This window comes from Hippocampus guttulatus, chromosome 5 (genome assembly GCF_054856545.1).
Source record: "Hippocampus guttulatus isolate MCC_2025c chromosome 5, RoL_Hgut_1.0, whole genome shotgun sequence".
In the NCBI taxonomy this organism is placed as follows: Eukaryota; Metazoa; Chordata; class Actinopteri; order Syngnathiformes; family Syngnathidae; genus Hippocampus; species Hippocampus guttulatus.
The window spans coordinates 47,317-70,927 of NC_141265.1; the positions used below are offsets into that span (position 1 = coordinate 47,317).

Here is a 23,611-nt window from a genome sequence, read left to right on the forward strand (position 1 = left end):
CAAGTCCAAGCAAGCGCGCGCTCTTGTCGCCACACTGAACTCGACTCATCTTTCTTTCGATTGCACTTCTGGGGCGACAAGGGCAACCGGGCCCGAATCAAGTTGCTGTCGTAACATGCGTGGCAGCGTGTCAACATTTAGTTGGACTTTGGCCAGACTCTTTGCGTTTGGAAAAAAAATGTTGCTATTGTTGGAATGAAGGCACGAGATCATAAAGTGGGTGAACGTGATTTCTTTCTTTTTTAAGGAGTCCGTTTTAGCGAAACAAAAGAAAAAAGTTGGATTTCAATGGAGGGGAATAATAGGACTACTCTGGTGTCGTTTGGAGAATATCACATTTTATTCGTGCCGCTACGCTTTGAAAAAATACGAATTGCTTCTTTAACAGACAAAATGACATTTTCATTGTAATGTCTACATTTTGATATTTTAGGATACAATTCACGGGTAATACTTCTTTCTTTGATTAAAAAGCCAACTTTACTTTTTCAAAGTCGGTTTTCTTGTGAAAATAAAATTCTTTTTCTTCAAATAGACGCAAGCATTTGGATTCTCACGCGACGCCTTCTTTTGCGGTTTGTTTTTTATGCCCAAACTCCCGACGCGGACCGGCAGGGGAAGGACGCAGCGGGCGTCGCGAGCATCGACGTCCGGACGCGGAAGAAGAAAGACAAAGCGCATCGGCGAGCCATCTTACCTCCTCGCGGGGAATCGCCGGAAGTCGCGGGGAAGGTGGGGCCGGCCCGAGCGCCCGCTTCCCTCGGCCTCTCCGTTTGAGCGACGCAAAGGCCGCGCGCGGGGCACGCCGTTCCCTCGGTCCCGCCCACTTGCCCGGCGGGACGGCGGCACCCTCTGGGGTGGGGGTGCGGTGGGGGAGGGGAAAAATAAATAAAAAATCGTCCGCCGAGGTCGCGACGCGCCAAGGTGACGACGACCCGCCAGCGGGCTTGTTTGTGTTCATCAGCTGACTCGAGTTGACACTACCGACATGACGCCGGCACGCAAAACGCAGCGTTGACAGGTCATTTTTCAGCCGGATGCAAGATCGTTTTTCTGCTTTTTCTTTCATTGAACACGCACGCGCGCGCGCGCGCACGCACGCACACTTTTGAATTGACCGAACTTGAAAAATGCAGGAGATTGCTCGCGCGAGACTGGGCCCGCCCCTCGAAGGCAACGTCACGTCGAGCGTTTGCGATCCATTCCCTTTTTGTTGGAATACATTTCCATGATGCTTGAAAAGTGTGTCGGAAACATTTGAAAAAGCGGGCGTGAGGGGTCCAAATTGCCAATCTAACCGGACCATGATAAGTCCCAATCGCCCCACGGGGATAAATAAAGTTTTCTGAATGGGAATCGGAAGAAACGGCCGTTGGCCGTCCAGCTCTTTCCAGAAATAGCGACAAGACTACATGAAGATTAGGCTAACGCTTCCGGTCGACCGCATCACGCGCCTGTCGTTCAAGAGAAGAAAGTCGTTTCTGAAATTCCCTTCATACTAAAGCTATTTGCCCTCATGCCGTTTGGTCTGCTTTCTTCTTTTTTAAGGGAACGGGCGGGAAGGTTTCCGGCTACGCACGTTAACCTTACTCAGACACGTGCGTGCGCGCGCGCACGCACACACACACACACAAACCACAAGTCCAAGAATCACCCCACATGTGACCCCACATTGCACAGAGCTTGCGTGTCAATGATTGTCCAGGTGGCCCCTCACTGCCAACTTGACTACGGGATGGAGAAGGGAAACATTTTGGACTAGACGACGGAAGCTCGCACTTGGCCCTCGAGATTAAAGAAGGCGTTTTTCTCTTTGATTTTGGAAGATATCTTAGACATCTCGATTTATAGCACTGCAACTGCAACAAAGCATTTAACAGAAGAGCACGTTTCGCACGCAAGGCAACGCGATGTGCTTCACGCGGCACCAAAAAGCATTTCCGAATACCTTCGCAAAGAGACCGAAAGTAGCTTATTCAAAGAACGAGAAACGAGATGCATTGTGCATAAAAACGTGGTCTTGCCTTGCCTGTATTCATATTGTTCCCAAAAATAAAAATTTAAAAAAAAGGCAACATTTTGTGAATTTTTATTTTTGCCGTTTTGCTGATACAAGTAGAGGAAAAGTACTCACATTGCATGTTGTCAACAGGTAGTTCTAATACACGTCAGCGTGTCTTCATGCATGCGTGCATTCATCCCGGAGGCCATGTCATCTGTCTGCCTCCCAACACGTGAAGGTGAAGATGGTAGACAGACTGAGCGCCGTGTTTGCCGTCGTTGATGACTGCAGAGCACAACAACTTGATCGAAACAACTCTTCAACTCTTTCCCCGTGTCAACGGGCCACTCACCCACTCGATAACCTTCTGCGAGCGCTTCCTGCTTCGCCACCTTTTTGGCCACGACCAGTAAATGGCCCAGGAGCTGCACGGGGACAGCGGAAACTCAGATTTCATGGTTTTCTTCGCACGTGGAGCGGGGCATGAATCAATCCTGCGAGGCTTAAAAAAGGTGGGACTTTTTCTTTGCGAACGAGGGCTTTAGGGCAGGCGCGTCCAGCTCCGGAGGGCCACTCTCCAGCCTGTTTTCCGGCTCTCCCGGCTGCGACACACCCGATGCGGATGATCGGCTCATCGGCCGGCTCTGAAGCAGCATTACAACGTTCCCGATGATTTGAATCGGGTGCGTTGCTCTTGGGAGAGCTGGAAAACAGCCAGGACAGGACGGCGGCCCTTGAGGACCGACTTTGGACACCCCTGCTTTAGGGCAATTCTTCTTGTCCTACAACTACTGCTACTGGTCACTTTAAAATGGTTCAACGATTTTCTGCAGCGACTGTACAACTGTATTCTACCACCGATCACTTTAGCTCTGTTGATACTTTGCACATTGTCTCGCAGTTGGCACTGGGCGGTACCACCGCACTAGGGTTCACTTACATTACGAAATGTCCTTCCATACTTATTTGTCGTGTCCTCGTTTATGATCATACGAATGCAGCGTGTTATACCGGAGACAAATTCCTTGTGCGTTCCACGTACTTGGCCAATAAAGATGATTCCGATTCCGATTCGTATTGTGTGGTAACTTTGTGGTGGACAGTCAAAAAAATGCCTCTCTCTCCATCTCACCTCAGCGTCGTCATCTTTGGCTTGACTTATCCTGGGAATGAGCATCTTTGGGATAACCAGGAAATGAACCGGAGCCTGCGGACTGATGTCTCGAAAAGCCAGACACTGGGAGTGGAGGACACGCGCACACACTTAATTACAAGCAGATTTAATCGTTGATTTACAAGCACATTCGTACCTTGTCGTCCTCATATATGATATCTGCAGGGAGGCTTTTTTCAATCACTTTGGAGAAGATAGTGGCAGCCGGGCGGCCATATTTCTTACTGGCCTTTTCCGCCAGTAGTACTTCGTCACTTCCGGTGCACAGAGCTCTCTGAAGAAAGGGAGTGGAAATCAAAAATAACGTTCAAACGCGCGCTAACAATATTACGTCACTGTCTCGAATTGAACAACATTATCATAGGATTATAATTTCAAAAAGAGCAAGCTTGAAATATGACGAAAGAGAATAGCTACCTGGACTCCGCAAACAAGTTGCAAACCGCCGAATAGGGCCGCCGTTCGGCTCGGAAGCAAGCAGGTTCGGAGAATATGCTGATAAAACATGGCCGGGGGCGCCATTGTTCTCCTTATCCAATATGCCCGCGTCAAAGCGCGGTGTCCTCAAACATAACCACGCAGGAGCTTTCAAGTTTCCTCGGGGAAAGCACGTCGTCGATGCATTTGTGTTGCCTTCAAGGCACCTCGTCAACTTGACTTTCGCACTAGTTTGGGGTCTATATTTGTCAGAAATTAAGGGGGGGGGGGTCTTTTTAATTATTGAGCCATGTTTGAGGAAAGATGTATCACGTATGACATTTCAACGCGTAGAAAAGTATTGAAATACAACATTTTATTTGACGGAAACATAACATTTCCGATGGCACCTGCAGGTTTGGTTCAGGGTCATCTCAGGTCTTCGATGTTAACCATCCATCCATCCATTTTCCGATCCGCTTGTCCTCACAAGGGTCGCGGGGAGTGCTGGAGCCCATCCCATTGTCACATTGTGTTCAATGTTATGGAAAGCGCCGCTGTTGTGAAAACGCTTCATAAATCAAGATGGGTTGGATGGTATTTTAGGGGGCGCTGTTGTCAAGTGTGAACTGTCCTCATCTCACGTTTCGTGAAAGGGAAACGAGGAAGAAGAAGGGGGAAAAATATGGCGGCCCGCACAAGGCTGCCCTTTCGCTTCCCCCAAAACTTGGTGACAAAGCACAGGCTTGTCCACAGCGAGGCGACAGCAGTCAAGGAGGCCGTCTACCCGCCCATTAAGCCCTCTCTCACGGCCAAAAGCAAATCGGCCAGGGCGCGTCAGGTCGAAGAGCAAGTGGAGCGGATAAAAGCCTCCCCGGTGCAGGATAAACTGCGGCTCCTCACTCGCATCGAGCGCAAAAAGTACGTCGTCTACCCGCAGACGTTCGCGCGCAACGCGGATAAATGGTACCAGCACTTCACCAAGACCGCGTACATCCCCGGCTTGCCGGAACAACTCGGCCCCGATCGGCGTCGTGCCGCCGGGGAGAAGGAGGAGGAGGCTTCCCCTCGCCCGACGGGCGTCGCGGCAACAGAAAAGCTCGACATTGGCGATGAGGCGTTCGAGGAAATCCGCTCGGCGGTGACTCGCGTGATTCTCCATGACCACTGGCACCTGCTGAAACGTCGGCCGTTCGTGTACCGACGACAAGAGCTCATCGAGGGACCCTTTCTGAGGAACCTGGTCAAAGCCTTAACGTACGGCCTGGCCAAATACAACCCACTGCTTCTCCACTCCAGCATGGGTATAAAATGTCCCATTGTCTACGTACGCGCGGTTTACAGGTTAACCTAAGTCAAGCCTTTGTTTTTTTAATCTACTCGTTCCACGTCCGATGTTTCGGTGCATTGTGCACACATTTGGGGTCTCGAACAAGGAGTTGAAGTTGTTCAGCTCCCGATTGGAGAACGGCAAATACAATTCGGATGAAAGCCCAAGATGTCAAGCTTTGTGGGGGTAGTGCAAATGCCGCCGTTGTGTGTCGTCAGATGCGAATCCCCAAGTGGGCTTCTACTGGAGAAGAGGGGAGAGGATCGTTCCGAGGGGCCACAGAAGGGGGAGCCTGGAGCCCATCAGGTTCCAGATTGACGACCGCCCGCTCTGTCAGATTCGAATCACGCAGCAGCTGCCTCAGGTTAGGCCTCACTTTATCGCTCCGTCCTCAAAAGGGCTCGCCCTCGACACCGTTTCTGATGAGAACACGTTAGCAGCATCGCGGCCAGCCGAGTACGGAAGGACTAAAGCGGATCGACGAGGATTTAAAATCCGGCCCAGAAAGCTGCCGCAACAGAAACCAAGTCGAACGTCATGATACGTTTTGTATCTTAACCGGGGAGGTTTCATGTTTTAACATAATACATTTGACTTCTGCATTCGGCAGAAAGGAAACGAAGCAGTTCCTCGTGGCTCAGGTCACTGGCGGGGTCCTTTTGGGGTCTTGTCAAATAAAGTCACTGCTCTTCTTTAACGCTGTAAAAATAATACGACAACGTGTTTTCAAAGATTTCTCATTGAAAATGAACACGCGCATACCTACATCGGACCGCCATTAAAATGTGAAAAAACGCCCGGAGCTGGACGTGCCTGTTTTACGCCATCTTAATTGTGCCCAAAACGGTGTTGTTGGTCCGCCGAACCCAGTTGGTCCCCATTGAGGCTTCTTACGACGCCGACGTCCCCGAAGTTCTGTACGCTCCCGACCGGCTGCCGCTGTTCAAGAGGCAGTACGCCAACACCATCTTCACAGGTGAGCCCTCGCTCCTCGTGTGGCGCCGCACAAAGCGTCTTGGGGCGTCATCAGATGCGCGCGCAGCGCGCGGCGCTCCCGACAGGTTCCAAGGCGCCGGACCCGGCGTGCTACGGTCACACGCAGTTCCACCTGGTGCCCGATCGCTACCACAGGGATCGCCTGGCCCGTCGCCAGCAGTCGGACCAGGTGGAGGTGTTCCTCAGGGCCAACGCCATCGCCAGCCTGTTTGCGTGGACCGCCGCGCAGGCCTCCTACCAAGGTCCGGCATCCAAACGTACACGAGACCGCGTTGCTCTTTTCACGTAGATTTGAAACTGGACATTGAGCAAAACAAAACCCCCAAAGATGAAAACAATTAAGTGACTTGAATAGTTTGTTTTCCATGATTTAGTTTTTTTAACACTAAAACGTAATGTAGTGTCACCAATATTTCATAGAATCATCTCAAATAAACTCGAGCTGCAACCACGTCAATCTGTTGATTATTTTGTCGATTAATAGGGTTAAAAACGATATCTATTCAAAAATAGGGCAGTATTTCAAGGAACAGATAGCGACTTACATTTGGACAATTTTACATTGAAGTTCTCAAAAACGATAGATTCTCAAAGTGACTATCAAATTAATCGATAATTAACTAGTTGATTAATCGCTCGCTTCACCGCGACAAGTAATGTGCATTTAATTGTCGACTAAATTCATAAAAGATACGTTTCTTTTCAAATGTTTCAACTTGTATTTAATGGTTTGTTTTAGTGTGTGTGAGTGAAAGGAGGGTTGGGGTGATGTTGACGTGTGCCCATGTGTATGACGTGGCTCTTCGCAGTAACGCAGTAAAAAAAAAAAAAATGGTTGGCCACCCCTGGTGTACGCATTGCATTTTGATCCTAACCCTAAAACTGACATGTAACGAATGGTTCACTTTGAAACATTTGATCTCATTTTTCAAAACCTTACCGTAGGTTTCTGGAATCACGAGGACGTGAGCAGAGCGTTCGTGTCACAAGCGGTCGTCAGCGACGGCCGCCACTTCTCCTTCTTCTGCTACCAGCTCAACACCCTGGCGTTGTCCGCGCGGACGGACGTCCGCAACGCCCGCAAGAACCTCCTGTGGGGCAGCGAGAGCGTGCCCCTCTACGACGGCGTGGAGGACGGCCGCGTGCTCGGCCTCAATGACCGTGCGCTGCTGCTCCTGGTGCGTTTCCTGCTCCGTCGGCCCCAAGAGGAGATCCCCGTCGGGACATGAAGGAGCAGGAAGTTGTACCCAAATAAAAGAAATAAAAAGAAAAACTCACCACCTTCTTTATAGACCAGTAAAAGTGGTTTGCGTGCAATTACATGTGAAAAAGTGATCGTTAGACATAGAAACCAGCTCGTCTTGGTGACACATTACCGCCAATGAAATGTGAGCCTCTTCACACAACGAAAGACATTTTTTACTATTCTGTCCTACTTGTCCATGTCCGAGACGTGAACAGAACAGTAAAAAGACGATGCTTTCCAAGGCATATATTCAAGAAAAAAAATGAGAAATGACGACTACAGCTAGCACGAAACCATGCGGTCTTCACTGGACTAGGTACTTCCGGTTTGGGTTGCCAAAATTAAAGCGCCGTAGAATCTAACTAAAAACGGAACATGACAAGGTACTTCCGGTTTGTTTTGCCAAAATTAAAATGCCCTCGAATCTAACTACAAACGGAACGTGACATTCCAGAATGCAATTTAGGTCATCTTAACGTGAAATAATATGATGCTCAAACATCAAATGATCATTGATCATATAACGAGCTCACCAAAGTAGCAGACCACAGACGCCGCAAAGATGCTTGAGAAATTCCTGCTCAAGACTTCCAAAAAAGAAAAAAACCCCGGAAGAGTACGGTACAGTATATACAAGCAAACTGCCATCATCGGAACCCGCTCTTGCAAAACGATAGCAATGTTCATCTAAAAATTAGCCTCAGCAATTTTAAGACTCGCTTACTATCCACTCGGGGAACACAAACGGCTCCAAACACCAAATTATAAAACGGAGAGGGAAAAAAAGGAGCTCTCTCCTGAAGCGTGCGCGGTAGGTTGATTGAGCGCTCGAAATTGTCTCGAGCTGCAATCGTGAACGCCAATGGTCGTTCGCGTGTTCCCCGCGATGGCCGGCGACCAGTCGAGGTCCCCCGCCCGCCTGCCGGCCCAAGTCGGCTGGGTCGGGCTGCGGGCCCGCCCGCGACCCTCCTGAGCAGATGCGGATGGATGAATATTCTAAGTCAAGAAGAGATTTGTTTGCTCTTCTGGTTCGTGAATAAACACTTTCATTTCAGTTTTTCTTTGTGCTTTTTCCCCAAAACACAAATGAGTCTGTTACTTACGAGCACAATAGTAGGTCGAAATCGGGGGTGTCCAAAGTAGGTCCTCAGGGGCGCCGTCCCGTCCTGCCTGTTTTCGGGCTCTCGCGGGAGCAACACAGTACACCTGATTCAACTCATCGGGATGGTTCTCAAGCTGGCAGACGAGCCGCTCATCTGACTCAGGTGCGTTGCGGAGCTGGACGTTCCTGGTCCAGTGACGGTTCGGGGGGGGGGGCAACGGGGGGCCAGTGCCCCTGTAGCACTGACTCTGCCCCCCCCCCCCCCCCCCCCCCGCACGAAGATTACGCAGTAGCACCGAGTCGCCGACGCGAAAGGTGGAACCCAAGCGCGCGGCTCAACATTGTAGTCGGACCCTTTAGTGCCCTGCACCACTTAAAAATGAGCGGGAAAATGAGAAGCAGTCCGCAGAGAAGCAGATGACCACGACACCGTTTATATTTTCCATGTAAAATCACAAAACGAAACAAGCCCCCAACAGTAGCATTATTAAGTCGAATTCCTCTTCACTTAAACATTGAACTTTAAAAATGAAAATAAAAACGGACATTACATCATATTTCTGATCACACATTGATCCAGACACAGAGAGAGAGAGTCAGATGATGATGGTGGTGAGAGATCTGAAGAGGAGCAAGTTGAAAGCACCAGAGAGGGAGAGTCAGAGGACGCGGGATTCATTTCTTTTCAGGGCGAGGACACAGAGCAGGAAAGGGATACAAATGAAGATCCTGAGAATGAGGAAGATGAGACTGCAATAGAAATCAACAGGATTGCAAAACACCCAAGCCAAATGCTCTCCCCGCGTAATGCGCTCATGCCCGAGTGCGAGATCCACTGGTGAAAGGAAACGGATTTTCTCCGCTTTCATCTAGAACCGCTTCAAAAGACAAGGCATAAGCAGGAAGAGTTGTGACCACCGTATCATTGTCCATGTTTTATGTTCTGTTGTATTCTTTATTAGAGCTGATGTTAAAATTGCAGTCAAGCGCCGTCTCAATAAAGATGGATTGCATTGCATTGACAACGTTTCGGTAGCGCGCGTGAAAACATTTCAATTGTGCAAAAGCATTTGTCGCGTCTACGAACGTTTCAAGGGCGAGAGCGTTTATCGCGTGTGAAAGCATTTCAGGCGTGCGCGTGTGAGAGCGTTTTCGCGGGATGCGAGCATTTCCAAGCAACGCCAAGGAGCAATTGAATGGCGTGGAAAATCTTTTCCAAGTTTCTTCAAGAGGGCTTTGGCAAAAGGGCTGGAGGAAAGAACCGTCCCCGTCGTGCCAAAGAGAGCATTTCAGTCGTGAGTGTGGGCGGGAGGGGGCGGCAATCTGCCACAGGGCCAAAGAGAAAGAGAGAGAAAGGAGCCCGTGACCAGAACGCGCGAGAGGTCCGCTCAAGCAAGCGTCTGTCGGTTGCTGGCAAGTCTTGGTCGTCGTCGTCGTGAGTACTCGACTTCGTTTCACTCCCTACATTTGGAAATAGATGGCTGTATTTCTTTGGAGGGTGGGGGGTCAACCTAAAAAAAAAGTTTTGGTTACAAAAAAGTCGATGGACAAAAATCAATCAGGAAATCATTCTCTTCTTGAGAGAGTGCAGTGAGATGAGATTAAAAAAGGAATTCTTTGAATTGAAATACATTTCAGGTTTAATCAGGTCGCTTGATATAAAAAAAAATCTTGACAATACCTTTGTGAATGAATTGCAGAAAATTACGAAAAAATACAAATGTGCCACTTTTTTTCAGATTAAAGTTCAAAGCTCGTGATTCTTGGCTAAAAACAATCAAGTTGATGCGTTTGAACATTTGGTGTCTTGTCATCACAGTGGACTCGATGAAATAGAGGTCAAAGACGACTTGCAAAACATTGCATCGTTTGCATTTGGCTTTGTCATGACAAAACGGTGGCGGGAAAGACGCGAGTGTGACGACGTTTGCCATCTCACAAAAAAAAAGAAAAAAAGTTGACTTTGACTCGAGAGAAAATATCTGCACTTGATTCCAGCCCGCGAGTGCTTTGCAATGTCCAAAACAATGGCACCCGTTTGCCCTTCGCACCTCTCAAATGCTGTTTGTGCTCTAAACAGCGCAACGAGCCACGCCGCATGTTGTTATGTGAACCACACGGTTTGTTTTTTTTCCTGTGTCAGCAGGCGACAGGATGAAGAGGGACACGTGCGCGGCCACCATCGCACTGTTGCTGCTTTCGGCCGCCCATTGCAACGGTCAGTTTGTTGCCGTTGATCACGGCCTTCTTCCGAGGGACCCCCGACAGGGGAGACTTTTGTTTTTCCTGCTCGACTTGAGGAAGCAGACGATCCGCTTCAAGCGTCTACCGTCTCCTCCAAATGTGGAAAACGTATATCCGGTCTCGTACGCACCCGCGCGTCCCCCTCAGGCGGACGGCGGGGGTGGTTTTCGGGCGACATAAGTGAGCGTCGCGTTTGCGGTCCGCTTGTTTTGCAGACAGGTCACCGCCGGGGAGGCCGGTCCTGCTCGGCTGCCGCTCGCCCGAGAAGGAGACCTTCACCTGCCGCTGGGAGCCGGGCGTCGACGGAGGACTCCCCACCGCGCACCGCCTGTACTACCAGAGAGAACGGTCAGACGGCAGCAGACCCCAACCCTAAGCGGGGGGGGGGGGGGGGGCCTCGCTACTCGCTACTGTGGCCCTTGCGTCATATGCGAGCGTCCCTCGGCCAGCCCGCTGGAACGAGGTTAACATTAGCAAAGGAGAACGCTCAAGCTAGGCGGCCATCGGCCAGGTGACAAAACAAGAATAGAACCGAGCAAAAATGCGCTCATCATACGCAGCTCGCTCCGACTCCAAAATCAACGAGTCTTTTTCACGGACATCCTTTTACTCGTGACTCCAATGCTGCTTCTTTTTAATCTGCCCCCCGCCCCCCACGCATACACTCTGTCAACGCTGAACATTTTGGCCCGTCTAGACTGGAGGGAACGCACGAGTGTCCGGACTACCACTCGGCCGGCAGCAACAGCTGCTTTTTTGACAAAAGCCACACCTCCATTTGGGTGGACTACTACTTGACGGTGGTGGCCTCCAACATGCTCGGGAACGCCACTTCGGACATCTTCAAGGTCGACGTCATGGAAATCGGTGAGCTTTGAAAACGGCCGGATGAGCTCGATCGGCTCATTTGAATCCTTCGTGAATAGGAGGAAACAATCTTGAAAATGTTTGTCCCAAGAAAATCTGCAAATAGGTGGCAGTTTAACATCCGCGCCGTTTGAAAGTGTTGAGGAATGGGAGCTGTCAATTTGCTCTTAGCCCTCCTTGGACACGGGTTCTTTTATCTCTCTATAATGTGGAAGAAGACCCAACACCACGTCGTCTTTTCTTCAGTTTATCACAAGGCAACACGAATCGATTCGGGCTCCTGCGAGTCTCAGATTTCATCAGGAAGCGTCAAAGAAACACATTGATGAGATTATATAGAGACAATATGATAATGAGAGGCGGGGAGGTACGCCTCTCATGCAAATCCCCGAAACAAAGAAAGTAACATGTCATCTGACCCGGTGTGGCCGGAAGAAGTCGGGAGCGGTGAGGTGAGACCAGACCACCACTACCCACCATTTGGTGTGATGGCGGGAACACGGATACTTGAGATAACAGTTCCTCTTTTGATGTTAAACATGTCCTGTGGAGGGGGGGCCCTAAAGTGGTGGGGGTCGAGGGCACTAAAGGTGATTGTAAAAACAGTGAGCAGGAAATACCTTCAACCGCATTCCACATTGTTTCTTTCAAGTGTCTGAACAAACACAACTAGCAGAGAGGAAGAACACCATAACCATTAAACCCAACTACGTAAAAAGTAGAGACAAAGAAGGCCAAGCAAAGTTCGATCTTGATATGATGACAAAGTATAGACCACTGCTGCTGGTCACAGATCTTGAGATTAGGGTTCCTCTTTGAGGGCACTTGACAGCCTTCAGGGACTTTTAAGAGGTGGTGGAGGCAAGAAAACCCTCGGGGGGCTGTTAATTAACCAAGTGAAAATAGGACTAAACTTCACACTACATTCTTTGTTTTAAGTACTTCAGCAGATGTTCAGGACAGAGACTAGTGTCAATAGTTCTCATAGCAAGATGAAATTCCTCAACAATGTACTACTACTACTTCTAGCGGAATATTTCCTTAACAAAAGTCATCCCGAAGGAGTATCTTGACGGTCGGCCACACACGCCTTGCTCTCTATCGACCATCGCTCGGTCTCGGCGTCCGGCGATTCGCTCGCCGTGACAGGCAAACCTCATTCGGCTCCCTTTTGCGGGGTGTGAAACATGAAATCCAAAATCCTTTTCTTGCGGTTCGAATTCCCAAATCCCCTTTCTTTGAATTCCATCAGTGAGGCGCGCCGTACTTTCTCAATTCCCGCGACGCTTTCCGACCACAACGGGTCCTCGGTTCTGCCGCATGGTTTCAGTGAAGCCCGACGCCCCCGAACGCGTCACGCTGACGGCGGAGGACGGAGCGGACGGTCCGAGCCTGCGCGTGAGCTGGGAGCATCCCCGCGACGTGGACGCCGGGTCCGGCTGGGTCACGCCGGAATATCGGATCCGGGCCAGACGACGACGACGAGCGGGAGACGCCGCCGACTGGAAGGTGACGGTCTCGAAGCGCAACGGGAAGCCGGCCGTTCGCTCGGCGTTTCCCCGACCGTCTCGAGCCAACCCGGCAGACGATTTCGCATTGGGGAAAAAAAACAAAACGCGCGGCGCACCGCAAAAAGGAAAATATCGCCCAAAGAGGACACGCCGGGTTTGTCACCAGTCGGCGGACTGGAGCATTTCACTGTCCTGCCCGTCAATATACTTTGCCGGCATCGATAGATGAACTGAATATGTATTTTTTTGTTTTTTTTTATGTAGTCAACGAGTCTCCGTCCCCAAATGAAGTGAAATGGGATACGGTAGCTTTGCGCGGCACACCCGCTGGGTCCTCGCAAGCTCCCCGGTTGGGAAACGCCGCATTGGATGTCGGCCGACAACGTGAGCCGCAGCGCGGTTGTCGGGTCGCGGTTGGGTTCGGCTCTGGGCGCGGTCTTTTTTGTCAAGTCTAACCGAGAATCTCGCGCGGCGTTCATCAAATGGCCCGGTGTCTCGTTGGAACATCTCATAGTATGGTCTCGTCTTCCGCGGCTCGGCGGACCTCCTACGACGGGGGTGTCCGAAGTCGGTCCTCGCGGGCCGCCGTCCTGCCTGCTCTGCCGGAAGTAACACACCCGATTGAAATCATCAGGAACGTTCTAATGCCGCCTCAGAGCCGATCATCTGAGTCGAGTGCGTTGCGGCCGGGAGAGGCGGGAAACGGGCGGGACGGCGGCCCTCCGGGCCCGCAGCTGGACACGCCCGTCCTACGTGCCGTAGTCTCATAGGAGTCCCGTTGAGCTTGCGGAGTTTGTCAACCTTCAGCCTGGCGTTGACTTGTTTCGTGTCACGTCCTTGAAACTATTCTCGTTCCAAACATGTCCTTCTCTGGTAGAGCGTTTGTCTCTTTGTTTGGCCCGCCACTGTGGATTCTTTCTTTGCTGTCAAAGTCTCATTTGGAGCACCATTTTGTCTCCTCCCCGGATCGCCGGTTTCGGAGGAGTACAAGGCCGGCGCGCAAACCCACTTCACGCTCTACGGCGTCCATCCCGGGGCGGCGTTTGAGGTCCAGGCGCGCTGCCGACTGGACCGCGGCTCCTGGAGCTCCTGGAGCGACTCCTCCTACGCCGAGCTCCCCGACCGTGCGCAAGTCCGTCTCGGCTTCCGCTCGAGACTCCGCCCGAACGTTAACCGGATGTCCCCGCAGGCATCGGGAGGGACGGACCCTTTTGGACGGCGCTTTCGGCTCTCTCCGGCCTTTTGTTTCTCTCGGCGGTCTGCGCGGCGGTCACAAAGAGGAAAAGGTGCGTCCCTTCTCGAGCGTCTTCGCCGGGCCTTCTTGGCCGGCTCCCGGTCCCGCGACTCGGGTACGGATGCGGCGCGAGGCGGTCGAAGGGAGGCTTCCGACACCGCCTTGGAGGCGTGACGCCGCGACCGCAACGCATCCCGTTATCTGAATGGACGCGGGATCGTGACAGTAAGAGGTCACTTCCAAAGATAGCCAGAAAAGCTTCTCGAGCGCCGCCGTCCCATCCCGCATTTGTACCTTTGGCGCGGGACAGAAAAAAAGCGGCGACAGATACGCTAAGCGGCGGCGGTGGTTTTCCCTCAGTGTGATGCGGTTTCTGCTCCCGCCCGTTCCGGGTCCCAAGATACGAGGGCTCGACTTCCAGCTCGTCAAGGTGGCGTGTCCGAATCCGGCCCCGCCCCTCCTCCCGATGCACGAGCCAACGAACGCCGCCGTTTCCTTCCAGGGCGCTCGAGCGGAAGACTTTGCCGGCGCGCTGATCATCCGCCGGGACTTCCCCGCCGCGGCGGCGCGGAAGGACCGCGCCATCGAGCCCCTCATCGTGGCGGACGTCGACGCCGCAGTTCAGCGGAGGAGCCGGGCCGGTTCCGCCGGCTTCGGCCGGGACGACCGGCAAAAGAACGACGCGGTGGAACGCGACGCCAAGCGGGAGGACGGCGGCGACCGTTTGTCAACCCGCAGCGGCGACGCCGACTTTGAGACGCACGTGGCGCTCGAGTTGGACTACAGCAGAGTCAAAGACGTGACGTCCGACAACATCTTCCTCCTCGACAGCACGGACGTTCCGAGACCGCGGGGGTTCCCGGGGGGGCTCCCGGAGGGGCTCCCGGAGGACGGCGGCGAGGTGGCAAACGGCAAAACGCTCTCGTTTCACAAAGAGAGCGTCCAGTCGGAGCGCCGCAAGAAGCCGCCGCCCGCACGCCCCCCTCGGGCGGCCCGCGTCATGGACGGCGGATACGTCGACGCCATCCCCACGTCACCTCTGGGGAAAATGTCATGAAGGCTCCAATTCCGCCCAACTTGTGCTGAACCGACAGAACTGGTGTCACTACCGACTACAGACATACATTTATCATGCGCGTGTCAAAACGCTGATGCTTTCAGTTCTTCTGGAGTGCGAATGGTCCGAAATGGCCGCCTCAGACTAAAAAGCTACACCGACGGTTGAATTTCCGACACGGGTCCTTGAGACTTTTTCCGTCTGTCCTGTTGTGACAGTCCACCCAAATGTTGTGTTGCTCTGTGCAACTGATGTCGAGGACCAAATTGTTTCCCAGGTTCCATCAGGCACTTCTGACGTTTTTTTTTGGGGGGGGGGGGGGGGTCGTGTTCAAAAGTCCTAAATGCGGTTGATGCGGTTTTGGGCAAGTTGGCAATTCATTTGTGGGTTAGAAAAAAAAAAAGATATTGCCTCATTCCAAAATAGAATTTATTCATAGCAATCATTGAAAATAGCGTGCCGATCTTTTCTCTAGTCCATTCGGTATTGCCCGTCATTACATACATCATCGTTTTGTAGGGGGGTTTTCCTTTTTTGTTTGAAACAACAAATACAAATCACCAAAAAAGTTTCCATTTTGTCATTGGCTTCCTTTTGCGGGATTACTTTGGGGCCGAGCCACCGCGCTTTGGTCCGCCCAAGGTCAAAGTTAACATGGGAACACTCGTCAACTCCAAATAACGATTCAAAGACGCTCAGCGGTCTCCTCGTTGTCAAGACCAGGAAAAGCAGCGGCAAATAATGCTCTATTTTTGGGATTAGTTCAATGCAATTGAAAGATGAACCGCGTCTCTCTACGAGGAGGCTATTTCCCGCAAGTTCAAAGATCGGCGGAAAGGTGTCACGACCTCTTCGCTTCTGGCATTTGGGGAGGAAAAATGGATGGCGTTTGTGCCCCCGGGGGAAAACCCTCGCTTTGAGGCAAAAAAAGAAATCGGCGACTGGGTCAACCGGAACAAAGAATACGCACCGCGAGGGATCTCAGGTTGGCTCTTCTACCGCTACTTCTTTTTCCAAAAACTATTCTTGCTTGTGGAAGGCATTCTTGGACTTGCAGAACATGTTCCGAGAAACAAGAATGACGGCCATCAAGTCATTCCGGCCGATCGGGAGCAAACAACCGGTCGACGACGCGTCTCCAAAAAGTCAGCGTAGCTCAATTCGAGATTCGGGGTTTGGTGTCGTTAATGAATGAAAAGAGCTCCGCCTTGAACAAAAACACCCCCCCCCCCCCCCGCCCCTCCAAGCAAAGAGCGAGAACGCCGTGCCCGGTCCAAAAAATCCTCTCTTACTTGGGGGAGAACCTCGGCGCAGTCACCACCGTCAAGTCTCGTCATCTTCATTTTCGTCTTCATCCGGCCAGGCATCAAAGTTCAACGACTCGTCCGACTCCTTCTCCAGCAGCTTCCTCCACAGCTGGCCGAGCGCAAGAAACATTCAAGATGAAGGTCGCCTTGCGGCTCCTCGGTAGAAAACGGCGAGCGGTGTAAAAAGAAAAACGAAAACAGAGCATTCGCCAGTTGGACGTGTGCAATGAAAAGTTTACACGAGCCCAAATTCAGTTCAGCCGTCAAGATTTGATCTCACATTTGCGGCACGTGCCGAAATGGCACCCCAGGGCCCAAAATGCCAAAGCATTTGTGAATGTTTGGATTCTTGTTCGTTTCGACTCGCTTGATGAAAAACAAAGTGCCGCGTAATCAAGTCGACGGCCATCTTCAGCCCGGCCCAACGCTAAAATGCAAACGCGGACATTGAAAACAAAGCCCAGAGCTCACGTACGAATTGAGTTGACAAAGACAAAAACGAGGGCCGTTGACGTTGGTCATAAATGCCATTTGAGTGTTTTTTGAAAGCGCGCTCCTTTTTGGTTGCATTTTGTGGAGGAAAATGTTTTTTTCGGCTCCGTCGTTGACGAAACGAACGCCGGCGAGTAGCGTAGCGCGTAGCGCATTCCCCCCCCCCCCCCCCCCGCGAGCGACGTACCGTATCCCGGCTCGCCAGAGTCCGGCTCTTCGGAGAGGTCGAGGACGCCGCGCTCGGCGCTGGCCAGCATCTCCTCGTACGCCCGCCTGGCCTCCGACGACAACTCGATCATCTGATGATAGTAGTCCTGCGGGGTGGGAAGTGCTCATCGTCCAAAATGCAAACTCCGCACACCTAAGAGGCGCCCTCCCGCGCAAGGTACGGCGCCTCGCCGAGCCGCTTCTACGCTTGGAGGGGTTTTCCCCACGAAGGCTCACGCGCGCGTGCGGGTGCGGCGAAACCGTCTCAAGGAACGTCGGGATGGCCGTCATTCGCCGCGGCGGCTCACCTGCGCGCCGTCGTAGTTGAAGATGCCCACCAGGCTGACGGGCACCATCTTGTTGACGCAGCGCCCCAGCGCCCTGCGGGAGAGGGCGAAGACGAACGGCACCTCCTGTTGCCGGCACGTCTCGATGATTTTGTGCAGCGCCTCGTCCAGGCCCCCTGAAAAGGTTTGCGGGCCGCCGACACCGTCAGATGCAAACGCAGAATCAAGAAGACGTCTCCGGTCCAATCGGCGCGCGATCGTCATCGGCGAGCGGCGGAGTCGTTCCGGCGACGGGGGCGGAGACGACGCCGATGCGGACGCGCGTTCGCACCTCGCTGAATTGAGATCCGTCGGTTAACGTTCCGAGGCGCGCCTTTATTTTGACATTTCAAGCCCGGACCTATCGACGGTGAGGCGGACGCGTTCGACGCGACGCAAGGGAAAACCCGTTCAAAGGAATTTCGTCTTCATTTCTCAACTTGCGGGAGTACCGTACAAATTGTCCAACGCGGCCCCGCTATTGGCTCTTTGCGTGGAAAGAAACAACGTTAGCGTACGTATGGCGGCAATAAGGTTTGGCACGGAAAATGGCAGTCGCCCCTACTTCCAGAAAATCGGTTCTGTCAAGTTCACAATATTTCTCAGAGACACGACGACATTGTCGTTTAGCGGCATGAAAATAATGCTCATATGAAATCGAACCTATTGAACCGATTATGAAATAATAATGAGATATTATGACAGCATAAAATACTCTAGAAAATTCTAATCAGATATCACCCCCCCCCCCCCCCAAAAAAAGAAGTCAATTGAATTGGTGTACATTATGCGTGCGACGAGTTGAACAGATGCGACTGGAGCCGATTTGGTCCAGAGGCGGAGCGAAGTCAAAGTTCCGGGGGACTTGAGGGGGAAATGCAGTCAGATGGGCAAAAAGCTGAGGGGGGGGACGACGAGTGTTTCGTACCTTTGGACTGGACGCGCTCGCAGTTGGGCGAGATGATGACGCACTTGACCTTGTGGAGCTTGAGGTGCTTGAGGACCTCCCGCAGGCCCATCACCACTCGCCGCTTCATGCGGGCCTTCATGGGGTCCTTCTGGTAGAGGCGGTCCTGGAAGCGGACCAGCTCCTTCAGCAGCGAGCCGGCGCACCGGTCCACGTCTTTGCTGAGCATCTGGCTGCAGTACCTGAGCGCCGCAACGCCACGTTACGGAGCGACCGGGGAGCGGGGGCGGGGGCGGGCGGCTTTCTGCTCACTCTCTGAACTTCCTGCTGTGGATTTTGGGTCCGTCCGGGACCGCGACGGCCGGGTCCCGCCAAAGGCTCCGCCGCTCGTCGGCTTGCGCGCGGGCAGACCGCTCGTCGCCGCTTTCTTTCGGTCGCCGCTCGTCACCGGCCGAAACGGCACCGACGGCCTCGGCTGAAAAGAAAGTTGTCCGAAAGATGCGTGTCGTGAGCACAACGGACTCACCGCAGAGCTTGCGCCTTTTTTCTTTTTTTTAATATGCATGAGGCGTGACATCTTTTGCCACCATCGTGACACACAGTCCGTTTCTAGCAAACAAACTCATACTCTGAATGTTTGGAGAGCCAAATTTCTCTTACTCATAAACTTGCCGTTCCATTTCGGGCATGGGTCCTTGAGACTTCTTGTGTCCTGCCCATGCAATTTGGTGTCGATTGCTTAAAACTGGTGTCAAGCTTTCAAGACCGAGTGAGGGCTTTTAAGGGGTTCACGCTTAGTACAAAAAAGAAAGGGGGTGGGGCGGGGGACCCAAAAGGGGAAGAGTACGGCCCATTGCGAGCCGAGCCGGACGGGCCCTGACCTGTCAGCTCGGCGTCGCAGCGCTCGTCTTCTGCCGCGTGAGCGGCAACCGCGGAATCGCGTTGAGGCGTCACCGCCGTTTCCTCCAGCAAACGTCGCTGCTTGCGCTCCTCTCTTTCTTTGAAGATGACCTGAGGATCATCAAACACAAGAGCACTCGCAATGGCCTGCCGTACAAATGACTGAAAAAAAAAAAAAGATCACACAACGCTGCCATTGATGGTCACCACGCATTTAGTTTGGTTTTTTTAGCATACGTTCAAAAAAGCGGTCTGGATGACAGACCGAGTCTCTGCGCTTTCATCTCGAACCACTTTGAAGGCGCACGTGTCCGCGCTCGATGTGTTCCGTCGTATTTTTGTTATTTGATGTGTTGTGAAATCATGACGCTCGATAACCGGGGTGGCGCCGCCATCTCCAGACGCCGACCGCACGCGGGACTTGCTGACACCGGAGTATTTGCCATCCACCCGCCGCTTACAAAATGTGCGCGCGCTCCAACGCGTTGGCCCCGGAAGGATGGACGCGGGTTGGTCTAAAAAGCGGAGAGCGCATAACGCGGCGAGGAAGGACCTTCTTGAGAGCCGTGGGTTTCTTGGCTTTGGGCACCTCCCTCTGCTTGCCTTTCTTCACCAGCGGGCTGGTGGAGTCCAGCGGGTTGTGGGCGATTTTGTCCTGCTGCCGGGGCGTCCTCTTCTGGAGCGCCGGTTGCTTGTGGATGACGGGAAGTCCTCCGCCCACTAGGGGGCGATAGCGAGACTCATTCCCGCCCTTCCCGAGGGACGGCGTGCGCTCGCTTCACCTGCGATGATGTTGCGCTTGACTTTCTGAGACTTGTGCTCGTCCTCCAGGACAGACAGCATGTTGCCGATGTCCAGCTGCACGGGAGCTTTGCTCTTCTTCCCGGAGATCTTCTCGGAATGATCGAATCACAAAAATACATTTGATACCTCGCGCTCCTTTTCTTTTTCAACAAAAATATGATACTCGGAAAAAAAAAAATGTAAAGTCGAATGCCTTTCAATCTCACCTGTCCTTTCTTTTCTGCCTCCGAGGGTGGCGTTTGGGCGGCATCTTGTTGGCTTCCCTAACAACAGAAATGCGGACGGGTTAGTCCCGCGAAGGTGTGAAAGAAAGCCCGTTGAACCGCATCCGTGCGGGCCCCCCACCGTCTTTCTACCGCTTGCCGGTCGAACGGACCGAGTCGGAGCCGGGGCCAGACCGGGAAACTCCTCTTCATCCTGGACGACAAGCCTCCGTTAAAAATAACGCGTGCCCGACGCGTGTTTCGGACGAGCAAAATTCCTCCGGCGGAATGGAAACGGACGACGCGATGGCGCGCTCACCTCAAACTTGGGCGGCTCCCGTTGGACGGCCGACGGCTCCGCTCCCGCGCCGCCGTCGGCTTCTTTGGCCGCCGCCTTTTTCTTCCGCTTTTTCCTGCCCGCCGCCGTCGCCTCTCCCGGCGGCCGCGCGGCCGTTTCCTTGGGCTGCAAACCAGCAGAGTAAACGCCGCGTGCGGCGTCGATCGACAAGTCAAGAAATCACACGTCGGCAAAGTATGGAAAAGACGCGTTCCGTTAGCGCCTCGCTCCACAATGCCAAAGAGCAAGAAGGGCGTGCCGCGCCACCCGATGGCATCGTCTTCGCCGGGTCCGGAGGCCGTCGTTGCCGAGTATCGAAACGTCATTTCGTGCGACGAGGCTGGAACGTAACCAAGCGTGGAAAAAAACAGCACGCGCCGCAAGTTCAGTCGGGATACGCTACGTCCACTGACCATCCGCGCGCTTTCTTTCGGCGGCCGAGAAGCGACGTCGGCCCACAAAGTAGCCGGGGGCGACCGGTTTGCGGCGCGAGCGGCGGTGCCGTTGTCACTTTGTCGGGACTCGGGCGGAATCCGGGATCCTCCCTCGGCCTTCTGCGCCGTCGACAAAAACGCATCAAGAGTCCGCGGTGGCGGAGAAAAGGCATGTTGGCGTTTGTCGGCGGTACCTGCCGATGCACATCTGGCCACGGAGAGTTGGACTCCGGGGCGGGCCGGCGTCCCTCGGCCGTCGCTTTCGGCCCCCGGCTCTCTTTGTGAGCGCGCGAGGGGCCGGCGTCCAGTTGCGGAAAGTCCGACATTTTCACCTCAAACTGGGCCGAGTCGGCCCGAGCGGGCGTCGGCGTCTTCGCCGATCTGGAGTCCCTCCAACCTGTTGCCGGAGCGGGGATGCAAACGTCCATCGGTAACATTCAACCCTTCAACAAATGACTTCGAGCTTTCTCTTTCTTTCGGGCACAAAAATGTCGGAAAATAATGTAAAAAAGACAAATAACCGAATGGTGGAACATCTCATCAGAAGAATCGTGCCCATTTGCCCAAAAAAAGGCTTTGAAATGGGTTCACGCATGTCTAACCGCAAAGAAAGGTTACGCCCATGATACTACCACCAAATATGTGTCAAGTGGATACATTTTTTTTCCCTCAGGTTTTTAACGGCTCTAAAATAAAATAGTTGGATCAGCCAGTCGAAGAAAACATGAAATGGAGGCAAAGTGAAGACCGTGTAGTATTTGCAAACGTTTTGGACAATCTTTCTTGATGCTTCAATAGGGTCCGTTTGACCGGCGACATGCGAGGAGGGCCGACATCAGGACGAAGAACGACCGCGTTACCTCGTCTCCGCGCGTCCGCCGAGTCGTTCGCCGCAATGCGGCTTTGCGCGCGGGGGTCATTGCTCTTTGTCGTCGCCGAGGGAGGCTGAAATGACTTGGGAGTGAAAAGATACAATTTAGTGCAACGCAAATATTATTTGTTCCCAATTGAAAACAGACCCAGATGTCCTCCCGACACGCTTTCCCCACAAATAACGGAAGCACATTCCACAGCCCTTGTGTGTCTTGTTGAAATGAGCCGTCCCACAAGCCCCCCCGACCGGGGCCAACTCACAGTCAAGCAAAGATGGTCGCGTGACGTCATTCGACCAAAAATGTGACGGCGCAACCTTTCCAGCACAATTGGCTTGCTTGATATTCACATTTTCCCAACTCAACTGTATTTCTCGAGCACTTTCAAACAGACATCGCTGCATACAAAGTGCATTTTGGGAAATTGGACGCTGTCATTGTACCGGGTGGTGTCGTTTCCCACTTGAAGGGGGGGGGGGGGGGGGGTGTCGGCAACTAACCTTTGCTCTCCAGGACGAGTCAATGCCAATCACGTCCGACGGTGGGCTCCACTGCAGGCCTCCGCCCGAATGCTTGCTTTGATGCAAAATGGAGACACACAGAACAGGAAGTCGTGTGACTGTCACACGTTGACCACACACACACACACACACACACACACAAACATATATATATATATATATATATACACATTTATTTTTTTACTCGAATCCTATTCGAAGGCGCGCGGTTGCTCCTGTACTTTGACTTTTGAGTTTGAGTTACATACAAGCGACGACTCCGTATTTCTTCTCTCGCGGGAGTTTCCGTTGCAACTCACGTGCGTGCACTTTTGCTGCCATTGACCGTAGCGCAAGAAAGGAGCGCAGAGCCGCCTCGACTCGGCGCGCCTACCCTTTTGGCCCGCGCTGGGACAGGCGGGGGGGGTTCGGTCGGGTCACATGACGGTTCGAGCCGCTGCGTTGTCGCTCAGCTGACTCGGTTCTCCTCCCCGAGTGACAAGTCGGCTCGGCGGGTGTCACTCTGCCCTCCTGGACAAGTGGGAAAGAAAGATCAAAAGAATCCTCCAAGGCAACGTTGGCAGCCATTTTAAATTCAAGTGACGTTTGTCTTTCATCGGCGCGACCGTCGATATCGACTTGATTTAACCGACACCGGGTCATCTCATCCGCGCGATTGTGACCATTTGGATGCGAGTTCAAATCCAACGAACGAAGTGACGTTTGAATTGAGCAAACGATTTGCGGAAACCACTCATTTGGTCGTCTTTGATCATCTTTCTTTTGCCCACCTCAAAGTCGGCGACGCCACAGCGAGCTAAAAGCCAGCCCGCTAGCTCAACGCATTTTCCTTTCCGTTCCGTACCTTCTCCATCTTCGAGTTGTCCCCTCTTGACGCCGTCACGTCGGTGTGTGATTGAAAGGGGTCCGCCGGGGTGTTGTCATCGTCTTCGTATTTGAAATGAAAAAGTTGGCTACCGGCTAGCCTACACGCGCGACGCCGCTAAAGCGCGTCAGTCAGAGCGACGGACGGCGGAGAGCGCCCAGCAGAGGCGGCGCCGAGTACTGCGCTCACCTTGCACAGACGCCAAACGCCCATTGGAGATGGGCGAATCAAATCATTGCCATTTCTCCTTAAAATA

At 52.8% G+C, this 23,611-nt stretch overlaps 4 protein-coding genes across 16 annotated transcripts; 2 read left to right on the forward strand and 2 right to left on the reverse strand.

Moving 5' to 3' along the window:
* Positions 1 to 703: 703 nt before the first annotated feature.
* On the reverse strand, positions 704 to 4,147 carry hint2 (histidine triad nucleotide binding protein 2). 4 transcript variants are annotated; one of them, XM_086112428.1, is made up of 7 exons: positions 4,004 to 4,147; positions 3,594 to 3,853; positions 3,313 to 3,450; positions 3,135 to 3,239; positions 2,355 to 2,427; positions 2,135 to 2,303; positions 704 to 852 (listed from the first exon to the last, which is right to left on the reverse strand). In XM_086112428.1, exons 2-6 carry the CDS (start codon positions 3,696 to 3,698, stop codon positions 2,146 to 2,148), a joined length of 579 nt encoding a protein of 192 aa, XP_085968554.1. In that variant the 5' UTR covers positions 3,699 to 3,853; positions 4,004 to 4,147; the 3' UTR covers positions 704 to 852; positions 2,135 to 2,145. The 4 variants fall into 4 exon arrangements, 3 of the variants coding, with proteins under 3 accessions (XP_085968554.1, XP_085968553.1, XP_085968555.1); XR_015101034.1 differs by lacking the exon at positions 4,004 to 4,147 and having other exon boundaries at positions 2,135 to 2,287; positions 3,594 to 3,840; XM_086112427.1 differs by lacking the exon at positions 704 to 852 and having other exon boundaries at positions 2,074 to 2,303.
* A 131-nt stretch (positions 4,148 to 4,278) lies between these two features.
* On the forward strand, positions 4,279 to 7,204 carry mrps30 (mitochondrial ribosomal protein S30). 2 transcript variants are annotated; one of them, XM_086112424.1, is made up of 5 exons: positions 4,279 to 4,897; positions 5,142 to 5,287; positions 5,794 to 5,899; positions 5,985 to 6,161; positions 6,865 to 7,204. In XM_086112424.1, exons 1-5 carry the CDS (start codon positions 4,279 to 4,281, stop codon positions 7,146 to 7,148), a joined length of 1,332 nt encoding a protein of 443 aa, XP_085968550.1. In that variant the 3' UTR covers positions 7,149 to 7,204. The 2 variants fall into 2 exon arrangements, with proteins under 2 accessions (XP_085968550.1, XP_085968549.1); XM_086112423.1 differs by having other exon boundaries at positions 5,794 to 6,161.
* A 1,598-nt stretch (positions 7,205 to 8,802) lies between these two features.
* On the reverse strand, positions 8,803 to 23,558 carry LOC147204442 (selenocysteine insertion sequence-binding protein 2-like). 7 transcript variants are annotated; one of them, XR_015101037.1, is made up of 17 exons: positions 23,335 to 23,558; positions 22,864 to 23,000; positions 22,470 to 22,545; positions 21,958 to 22,051; positions 21,292 to 21,494; positions 20,646 to 21,217; positions 20,480 to 20,540; positions 20,330 to 20,386; positions 20,102 to 20,210; positions 19,873 to 20,039; positions 19,301 to 19,430; positions 18,732 to 18,894; positions 18,441 to 18,661; positions 17,495 to 17,649; positions 17,167 to 17,293; positions 16,473 to 16,596; positions 8,803 to 9,778 (listed from the first exon to the last, which is right to left on the reverse strand). XR_015101037.1 is itself a non-coding variant. In XM_086112473.1 (17 exons), exons 1-17 carry the CDS (start codon positions 23,341 to 23,343, stop codon positions 16,547 to 16,549), a joined length of 2,040 nt encoding a protein of 679 aa, XP_085968599.1. In that variant the 5' UTR covers positions 23,344 to 23,558; the 3' UTR covers positions 15,592 to 16,546. The 7 variants fall into 7 exon arrangements, 5 of the variants coding, with proteins under 5 accessions (XP_085968599.1, XP_085968601.1, XP_085968598.1 ...); XR_015101038.1 differs by lacking the exon at positions 8,803 to 9,778 and adding an exon at positions 10,698 to 10,839; XM_086112473.1 differs by lacking the exon at positions 8,803 to 9,778 and having other exon boundaries at positions 15,592 to 16,596; positions 20,646 to 20,789; positions 21,077 to 21,217; positions 21,296 to 21,494.
* Positions 9,649 to 15,751, forward strand: prlrb (prolactin receptor b). Of its 3 annotated transcripts, none has more exons than XM_086112476.1 (9): positions 9,649 to 9,702; positions 10,414 to 10,485; positions 10,727 to 10,859; positions 11,209 to 11,378; positions 12,631 to 12,887; positions 13,872 to 14,013; positions 14,079 to 14,175; positions 14,484 to 14,553; positions 14,626 to 15,751. In XM_086112476.1, exons 2-9 carry the CDS (start codon positions 10,422 to 10,424, stop codon positions 15,178 to 15,180), a joined length of 1,488 nt encoding a protein of 495 aa, XP_085968602.1. In that variant the 5' UTR covers positions 9,649 to 9,702; positions 10,414 to 10,421; the 3' UTR covers positions 15,181 to 15,751. The 3 variants fall into 3 exon arrangements, with proteins under 3 accessions (XP_085968602.1, XP_085968603.1, XP_085968604.1); XM_086112477.1 differs by having other exon boundaries at positions 12,709 to 12,887; XM_086112478.1 differs by lacking the exons at positions 13,872 to 14,013; positions 14,079 to 14,175; positions 14,484 to 14,553.
* Positions 23,559 to 23,611: the final 53 nt, after the last annotated feature.